This window comes from Gossypium hirsutum, chromosome D04, assembly GCF_007990345.1.
Source record: "Gossypium hirsutum isolate 1008001.06 chromosome D04, Gossypium_hirsutum_v2.1, whole genome shotgun sequence".
Taxonomy (NCBI): Eukaryota; Viridiplantae; Streptophyta; class Magnoliopsida; order Malvales; family Malvaceae; genus Gossypium; species Gossypium hirsutum.
In genome coordinates, this window is record NC_053440.1 from 50,783,550 (window position 1) to 50,793,448 (window position 9,899).

General features: G+C 35.4%; 1 protein-coding gene across 1 annotated transcript; it reads left to right on the forward strand.

Annotated features, from left to right (window-relative positions):
• The first annotated feature begins 688 nt into the window (after window positions 1-688).
• Window positions 689-3,499, forward strand: LOC107898999 (uncharacterized). Its single transcript, XM_016824584.2, has 4 exons — window positions 689-1,470; window positions 1,822-2,062; window positions 2,724-2,841; window positions 2,934-3,499. Exons 1-4 carry the CDS (start codon window positions 899-901, stop codon window positions 3,029-3,031), a joined length of 1,029 nt encoding a protein of 342 aa, XP_016680073.2. The 5' UTR covers window positions 689-898; the 3' UTR covers window positions 3,032-3,499.
• The last annotated feature ends 6,400 nt before the right edge of the window (window positions 3,500-9,899 follow it).

Consider the following 9,899-nt stretch of genomic DNA (forward strand, 5'->3'; position numbering starts at 1 on the left):
GGGATTTAAAAGTATTTTTCAACTTCAAACCATGATTTTAAATCAAAAGAAATAGTAGATAACTAAACCATGTTAAATTAAACTTTTAACCCAAATCAAAAAGTTAAAATTTTGAGGTTTTGGATAAAATTACTTTCTATTATATCTAAAATAAACTATTTTATCCATTTAAAATTACTCTTGGAAAGGAATGAACATTATCAAAATTTTGAAGTTGATGTCATTAGGCGCTGACAAAGGAAAGAACATTGATGATGAACTCAACGCTTCAAAGTTGACCAAAACAATCTTTTCAGCCTCCTCCTGACTGCTAACTATTTTTGTATATAATTAGACTTTGACATGCCCAACTTTTGCTGACATGATTAAAGCCTTAACGGGAAGAGACCATAAAAAACAAACAAAATCTGATTAAATTCTACTTTACCGTTGGAGAAAAATGGAGCAGGGGTTTAAAATTTAGAAATTAAGGACAGTTTTTTTATTAGTTTTATAAAAATTAAAAAAAAAATGGACACGCCTTGAGTTGAGTATTCCTAAGAGAAAACGATTCCAAGAAAAAGAGTCGAATAAAAATTCCTTCGGTTTGGTGGTGATTGGTGTGGGGTCCAGAAGCTGACGTCAGCATGCCTCTCAGCACGGTCAGAGACCACTCGCCTTGAATCCCTAAATCTCCCTGATTTATCCACGTGCCATCATTTTCTCTCCCGCGTCGTACATCTATCCGTTAACCCTAAACTCTCTCCCCCTCTCTCTCTCTCTCTCTCTCCTCCCTGTAACTCTTCTCCTCGAAGAAGAAGAGAAAGAGAAGGAAAAGAAAAAGCTTAGATAGATATTCAAAAGAAAGGAGGAAAAACTGTTATAAACAAGGGTAGGAAGGAAAGTCAACATTTGTAAAATGGGGAAACTTCTCTGCGATCCAACCGCCGTTGCGGAGACATTTCAAACGTCTTCTCCGACGGTCACTTGGAGGGAGCCTAACGCCGCCACTCTTGAAGCCGTTGATCTAGTTGACCAGACCCTCACGGCGGCAGCCGGCACTACCTGGGACGACGTGATTGGCCTAGAGGACCAACAGAGACGGCATCTCTCGAAGCTTCACGCTAAGGGGGTCCTTTGGAAGCACCCTAGCGAGCACGGGTCCTCGGTGGTGTTCAGGCTGTCGCATGGAGGCGATGTGTCCACGGACGGGAACTGTCTGTTCACAGCCTCGCAAAAGGCCATGGCGCGTGAGGTCGACGCGCGTGATTTGAGGAAGCGGACGGTGAAGCGGTTCTTGGAGGATCTTGGATCTGCTAAAGAAGAAGAGAGGCAGATGATAAATGAGGTGATTAAGAATATGTACTCTCCAGATCTGAGAAACGGGTGGGGGGTTCATGTGGTTCAAGAAGTTAAGTTGTTAGCCAAAAAGGATGAGCGCGTTGCCTTGGACTCTGCCATTGAAGAGCTCGTTCAGCTCGGAATGCAAAGGTGTTTTTTTTTTCTTTTCTAATCTTGGATCTATTTGTCTGATTCTAGTTTCTGGTTGAGATCTATTTACATTTTTTTCCCAAGAAAAATGTAGGAAAAGTTAGAACGAGATTTTTTTTTATTTTTTAAATTTAATCTTTTCATAGTGAAAGTTTAATGTTGATCATAGGCTAGGCGATTTATGTTAATATATATTATTTATATCTGTCTATGAACGAAAAAGCAAAAAAAAAAAAAATCTCATAACTAGCTGCAGTTTATATTTTACCAGTGCTAAATTTACCTTGGAAATGTTTATTTGAAATTATTTTATCAATGCTTTGTTTGATATGTTTTCTTGTCTGATTGAAGAGAATTGGTAGCCGAATCTATTTACAAAGAGAGATGTATTCCTGTGAATGATGGCTCGAGCTGGGCCAAATACATGTCGATATCTGGTTCACCTGATGATGAATATGATATCGTCACTTTGCAATATACTGAGGAGGGTTTATTATCTGTAGATGAGAATAGAGAAGGTCGTGCTGCTGCATTCGGGGATGACATTGCCATCGAATGTCTTGCAACAGAGTTCAATCGAGAGATATATGTAGTAAGTTTGAAGCTTGGTTTATACAAGTATATGGTTGTTTGGATTTTTCTGATTTGCTACTTTTAGGATGTGCTTGGTTGGGTGGAAAAGTGGAAGCATGGGAAGAAAGAAAGGAAAAGTGGGAAGAAAATAAAGTTGGATTGTGCTTGGTTGGGAAGAAAAATGAGAGGAAAGAAAATAAGAAAGATGACCATTTTCCATCCTAATTCATAAAAATCAATCATATTTGGAATGGTGAGAGGAGAGAAAATGAGAGAGATTGTATGTTAGGTCAAAATTATGCATTTTTCAAATGCTTTATTTTCTTTCCTTCCATTTTTTGCTTCTACCAAACAATGGATGGAAATTTTTTTTTTTCCATTTTTCATCTATCCCACCAAGCACACCTATGGAAAGAAAAATTATGTTTTTCATCCTAGTTTTCTATCTCTTCAATTTTCCGTCCTTTCAATTTTTTTCCACTCTACCAAGCAGAGCCTTAATGTCTTCAAAGCATTATATTGTTTGGTTGGTACTTTCATAGCCTTTTGTATCATCACATTGGCTGTGTGTTGCATTTAATGCAGCAGTGTCCTATGAATTTTGAGACTAAGATGCTAATGGGGTATCAACTCTCAGTTTAGATTGAAGCTCATTCATTATATCAACTCATTCATTACAGGTGCAAGCACATGGATCAGATGCTATGGTTGACGAAGACAATTGTGTTTTCTTCCTTCCGCATTGTCCAAGGAGTGAAATATGCGAACCTCCCTTCTTTTTGTTTATGAAAGGAACAGGTATTGGATTTTTTCTTACTTGCTTGCCAAATGAAAGACTTTTTCTCATCAGCTTGCAAGTTTGTGTTCCTAAATTTTGCCTAATGTGTCAGGTTGGTGTGGTGCTGGCGCTGATCATTACGAACCATTAATTGCCCATGCTTCTTCACTTGTTTCCTCCGAGAAGGTTGCTCTCATACTGGGGCAATGAGTTGAGTCCTACAGTTTTGCGGCGGCGTAGAGATTTAAAGTAGAAGTAGTTCATTATTTTCCCCATTATTCGGCGTGCAATGTAATGTAGTTCTCGCAATCCTTTTGTAGGGGAATTTCATTGCATTGCATTGCGCACAGCATAGCATAGCATAGCATAGCAATCTCCTTTGTTTTTTTTTTTGGGGTTAACATTATCTAGAACTGGGAATCCACTGACATTGTGTTTGCAGGTATGATTGAGGCCTGCAGTTTGAGAAAGTGTTAGTGGTTTTTGTAATGATTCTGTTTTGAATATGCCGGCTTCTGTTGTGTTGTTGTGGTTGAGTTATGTAGTAGTTGGCGGCAGTTGGTGCTATTTTGTCCAAGCTGGAATAGTACCTGCCAGCCTTGTTGTATCCTACACCTGGACTTTGTTGGATTTTGCCCCTTCAATCCTCCAATTCCAAATGACCTTATTTTCGTTCAATTTTCGAATTGATCATTTTTTTTTTACTTAGATTAAATGAAGTCAACGAGGTATTTTGCATAGAAGTACATCAAGTTTTGCCAAAAATAGAGCGTTTTGATCGAAGAATGTTTATTCCCTCTGCTAATAGAATAATTCTCTATTTAGATTAGTCATCATATATAATTGGTATTGTTAAGTCTTTTTGTCTGCTAATAGATATTTATTTGGTTGAAATAGTATATTATCAGTAATGCTTTTTACTAATGATCAAGGATGACAAAAAGACTTAAATTTTGCTGATTCAGCTCTAGCTTTGTTGGCACCGATGATCGTAGACAATGTCGAACTTTTGTAACTAATAAATAAGTAAAGGGTAAACTACCTCCAAGGAAATTTTAGTAAGTTTTACTCAAAAAGTTGCAAAACGAAAAGTTTTTATTTTGGTTATTAGGTTGTTAAGTATTTTTTCAAATGTTCAGTTGATGAACTCCAAGCGATGAGTGATGGCTTAACAATCGGTATGGTGAAATAGTATTTATCGACGAGTAGAATATACATTAGAAGATCCAAGTTAATTTGGCGTCAAATTGACGTTAAAGATCGGAGAAGAAGAAATGATTTTAATTTGCAGATTTGTGGTATTTAAAGTCGTTTCATGAAAAATTAAATTGTAGAAGAGAAGTAGGAAAAGAAAGCTTTCAGTTGGTGCCAATATTGTGAATGGAGAAGGCCATACGACAACGATTGGTTATGATAAGGAGAGGTTAGGGTTTAAAACAAAGTGGTTGTTATTTGGCCAAAAACTCCTTAAAAACCCTAAAACAAAATAATTTAGGTTAAACCAATTGATTAAAGGATAAAAAAACCTAAATCATTTTTCATAGTGACTTAAATGGAACTTTCAATTAGTTCAACGATCATTTTGTAATTTTTTGAAGTTAAGTGACCAAGATATAAACTTACTAATAGTTTCATAACCTTGAAGGTAGTTTACTAATTAAATAACGAAAAATTTGCTTCCATAAAAAAAAATTGAAACTTAAAGGCTAACCTAATTATTTATGTTTTACTTGATATTTTTCATAAAAAATACATTAAAATTATATAAAAAAATTTCATTGTTTTTAATTTCGAAGAGTTTCCTTTCATAATATTTGCATGTATCAAGGGGTGGCAGGTGCATAGTTTTCGCTGGTTAGCGACCTTTTACTGACGATTTATTCACCACATCAGTAAGATCATGGCTCTCATTACCAACCTTTTGAAGAAGGAAGTTCCAATGCAATGAAGATGCAAAAAGAATTGTCAACCTCATTAAGGAGAAGCTGACTAGCGCCCTAGTCTTAGCTTTGCCTAGTTTTGAACAAGTTCTTAAATTTGAGTAGGAATTGGATCAGTGCTTTCACGGAAAAAGTGACCAAATAGCTTTCTTTAATGAAAAGTTGACCCATGCTCATTAGAAGCGCGATCTACTTATCACAAGGAGTTTTATGCAGTTATAAGAGCTTTAAAGCATTGGGTTGGGAATATTTTGTAATTGGTAAAGAGTGTGTTCTAGATGGATCACTTTTTTTTGGAAAAGTTGAGAGTGGAGAACAAAGTATCAAAATATGTTGGCAAATTGGATGCTATACATGCCAGATTGAGAAGGGCTAGACTCAGAATACTGGTCTTTGCACTCCTTTCCAGTCCCTGAGCATATCTCTGAAGATTTGTCTATGGACTATCATGAACTTGTGAGTTATGGATTTAGTTTTTGTTGTGGTGGATCGTTTTTTGAAGATGTCACATTTCAGTCCTTGTAAGAAAACTACAGATGCATCTAATGTTGCTCACCTATTTTCCAAAGAGATTATTAGATTGCATAGAGTCCCTAAGTTAATTACTTTAGATAGGGATACATGATTCCTTAATTACTTTTAGATGTCTCTTTTCTTTGATTCATCTTTGAAGTGTAGCAGCATTGCTCATCCACATACTAATGGGCAAACTGAAGTCGTGAATCATACATTAGGCAATCTTATTTGTAGCATATGTGGAGATAAGCCTAAACAATGGGATTTTGCTTTGTTCCAAGCTGAGTTTACCTACAATAGTACTGTTCGCAGAGCAACCGAGAAATTCACCTTTTTCCATTGTCTATGTCTAATGCCCTCAACATGCTTTGGACTTAATACAACCTCCACACGTCCTAGAATCAAGCATAGTTGCAATCCATATGAGCGAAACAAGTACATGATATACAATAAAAGGTCAAACAAAGACTTGAAAAGACCAATGCTAAATAATGTTGTTGCTGATAAGCATAAACGTTTGCAAACTTTTTTGAAGAAGGAAATTGTTGATATAATGTACAGCAAGGGACAAGTATGGAAGAAAGAAGGGTGGTTGCTATGGAGGTCGATTCACTCGATCGGGGCAGAGAGTCGGAGGTTATGGATAGTGGTGGAGAAGAGAATGTAAAGGCTTAGGACTAAGAAAGTGTTGGCAGATTGTAGGCTTAGTATTCTTGAAGGGTGGATCCTTTCTTCATCGCTCTTGGAGGTATTTGTAGGTAGAGATCCCGTGTAAGATGATATTAACGTATTGGACTTTCCATCTAACCATCATTACATAGCGCGTGGGGATCCCTTCTAATTTTACTCTACAATTAACTAAAGAAACAAATCTTTAAAATCATAGTGATAATTAAGGTGATTTGCATCATTAGTGCTCAAGAAATTAATTCCAAAAATATTAATAACATATTACGTACTAGTATATATTAAAATATTAATAACAAAAAACACATTTCTAACAAATAATCATCTAGAAAATTTTTTGATATTTTTATCCCTAACAAATATTACTACTTCGATTTAGGAATCTCAATAATTTTTACTTTAACAAAAAAATTATATGAACTCTAACAAAATTTTTAATTCCTAGATTTGAGTTCTCACATTGCTTATGCTTAAATTAGTGCTGATTGTAACACCCCAAACCCGGCCTAGATGTTAAGGTCGGATTATGAAGGTTACAACGTTCATAAAAATATTATCAATTAACTTACGTGAAGACTTAGTTATATTTCCAGAGCAATAAAGTTATTTAATTTATCAAAACACAAGTATTCAGAAGATCGCGTGTAAGCACTTTAACGAAAACCTTGTTTTATTAATTTTATAAAAATAATCCCGAATGTATAACCAATTGAGTTGTGTAATGATTAAATGCTGAAGTTACATATTTTATGTAATTGAATTGGTCAATTTATGATAATGCACTACTGATATTTTCATGTTTATATTGAATTTTATACAAGGGTGCAATTTGGGGCTAAATAGAAGAAAAAGGAAACAATTGGACTAGATTGAAGGAAGAAGCAAAGAAGGGGGTCGAAATGGAATTTCAAAAAGATGTAATTGGCTGAAATTTTCTGATTGACATAGTAAGAGATTTTATAGGGATTTATTTTGATCATGGGGATATTTTTCCTTGATTTTATGCACTTTCTATGTATAGTGGCATTAAATTAGGAAAGTTGGCTCAAAGCCACTAGTATAAATAGGTGGTATTATGTTCATTTCATGATCAAGCTTTCATTTTCTGAAATATAATCTCTCCTTCCTTCTCGCAAATTTATTTGCTTTCATTGGTTCCTTATATTTTTATTTGTTAATTTCCAGCTTTGGAACATTGCACTAGTAGCCAAACCCCCGCGTCACCAACCTACACCCACCACTTATGTTTTTTTTTCGAATCCCCTTTTCATTTCAGATATATCAAACTCCAACATGTCCTAAACTTTAGTCAACTAAACCCTTTTTAGCTTTAGAACGGTGTCAAAGACCCGTGAGTTACGAACCCGAGCAATTTAATTTCTAATTTTCAGTACTTATTATTTCTCCGGATTAAGAGTATGACTTCATCAACTCACAAAGTCAAATCAACACTAAGTCAAAAAGGACGTCATTTGAGTTAGAGCTAGTTTGGCAATACTTTTAAAAAATGCTGTGGAAAAGTGCTTTTGAGAAGTGTTTTTGAAAAGTTTGGTTTAAAATTTGAGTGTTTAGCATTGCTGTCAAAAAGTGCTTTTGAGAAATAAAATGTCCATTTTAGACATGTTATTATCAAGTAACAAATATGTATTTAAATAATATTTAAATTAGTTAATATTATTATATTTTAGCAAGAATATAAAAAATTATTATAGCTTGTTAATATTTTAATATATAAAATATAAATTTTAAATATTTTTAAGCAATAAATATTAATTATTTATAAAATTTAATTAGAATATATAAACTATATTTTAAATATTTAAATATAACTATTAAATATTTGTAATTAGTATTTTAAAAAATATTTTTTATTTTTAATTAATGATTTTAACACATTTGTAATTAAGCACCAAGAAAAAAAGTACTATACTATTGGAGGTGTGAAAAACTAATTAAGCACCGAAAGTACTTTTGGGAGAGGAAAAGCTAAAATTTTTAGCTTCTCCTTTTTAGAAGTGCTTTTCAAAAGCACTTCTGAAAAGCTAAAAATTTTAGCCAAAAGCAGCTTGTTCTGCACAGCTTTTCTTTCAAATGTGCTTTTGGAGTCAGAAGTACTTTTTTTAAGCAATGAAGAACTGGCCCTTAGTGTGGTTAGACGTACAGTTGGAATTCCGAAAGGATCGATTGTCTAATCGGTTTTCTGTGAACACATTGGCGTGCCAAGTGGGGATTGTTGTTTAGTTTCGTCAAGGAAAGTAGTAACCAGATTTAAATGTCCCACGGGATTGAGGGCATTGGTTCGTGCTAGGCTCTTCTAGAACGCAAAGCTGTCGGAGTTCTAAATCACGAACGTTTCGTAGGTTGTTCAATCGGCAAGGGTTAATTATAGGACGTTCCATAACTAATTTACACAAGGAAGAGCTGGTGTTCGAGGCGTCATTGGTAGCTATAACTAGCTTATTGGAAAAGAGGAGTTCATCCAATTTCGAGGATCGGTTCAAAGACGGAAAAACCCGTGCCTGAAGCTGAGCTAAATTTAATTGATTTTTCTTCAAACTACTTAACTATTTTTCTTATTTAATTGTCTTCAGCTTTTACTGTTTACACATTTTTTTCTTCTGTTCATGTCAGGATTCATATTTTATCCCCCCAAACTTCTTGGGCACGACAACTTCCTAGACATAAATCTGGTCGAGAGAAGAACAATTTTCAGTAAACCCAGTCTCTGAGGGATCGACCCTACTCCTTATACTATTCAAATTTGCAAATTAGGTGTAGGGTTATATTGGTGGAATCAACAACCATCAGTTTTGGCGCCGTTGCCGAGGACTGGTAACACTTACAATTGTTTAAAGCATCTTCATGACTAGATATTCATCCGAAGATCTCGAATACGACACAGAGATTGAGAAATTGGCATGAGCACGATGAAAAGAGACGGAAGCTCTTAAACGTACAAGTAAAGTAGAAGTTGAGCTAAGACAAGGGAGCTTAGAATCCGACATCGAAAAGTTGAGCGAAGCAATTTAAGCAGAGGCAATTCAACGTGGGAAACAAGTCGAAGTGGTTGAACCTGAGACCGAACCACTTTTTGAAATAAAAGAAGTAAAAGACAACCTCAATGAACTAGAAAGGATGGCAAACCGAACCATTCGTCAACTAGTCGCTGCTCTCAATGAGAAAAAACTGTTATGTATCAACTATCCAACTGGAGAAACCCCGTTCGAGTTAAAATCAGGCCTGATTCACCTTTTGCCCATTTTTCGAGGCTTGAAGAACGAAAATCCACACACTCACTTAAGAGAATTCCACATGGTCTGCTCAAGCATGAAACCTCAGGGAGTAACCGAAAATGAAATTAAACTTCGGGCATTTTCTTTTTCTTTAGTTGAAACAGCAAGAGAATGGTTATTTTACTTACCCCCCAGTTCTATTACAACGTGGGATGACTTATCTCATGTATTTCTTGACAGATTCTTTCCAGCATCGCGAGCAGCTGAACTTAGGAGAGACATGGTGGAAATTCGCCAATTGGAGAGTGAATCGCTCTATGATTATTGGGAGCGGTACAAAAAACTGTGTGCAAGTTATCCTCAGCACGGTTTGACCTAACAATCACTTTTTCAATATTTCTACGAGGGTTTGCTCTCTATGGAAATGAAGATGATTGACGATGCTAGTGGAGGGGCGCTTGTCAATATGACTCCTCAAAGGGCAAGAGAATTGATATCCACTATGGCGGTAAATTCTCAACAGTATCGGCTGAATTCAGAACCCTCAAGACGGGTTAATGGGGTAAACGTTTCATCCTTAAAAGATAAATTGGATAGGCTTACTAATATTGTTCAATCTTTTCTTACAGAAAAAAAGAATCTGACCCAATTATGTGGAATTTGTACTACCTTTGAGCATCCGACGGATTTATGCCCAATCCT

Coding starts and splice junctions, on each gene's coding strand:
- LOC107898999 (XM_016824584.2), top strand. CDS start 899: ATGGGGAAACTTCTCTGCGATCCAACCGCCGTTGCGGAGACATTTCAA. Junction 1,471..1,821: donor GTTCAGCTCGGAATGCAAAG/GTGTTTTTTTTT, acceptor GTCTGATTGAAG/AGAATTGGTAGCCGAATCTA. Junction 2,842..2,933: donor TTTGTTTATGAAAGGAACAG/GTATTGGATTTT, acceptor CTAATGTGTCAG/GTTGGTGTGGTGCTGGCGCT.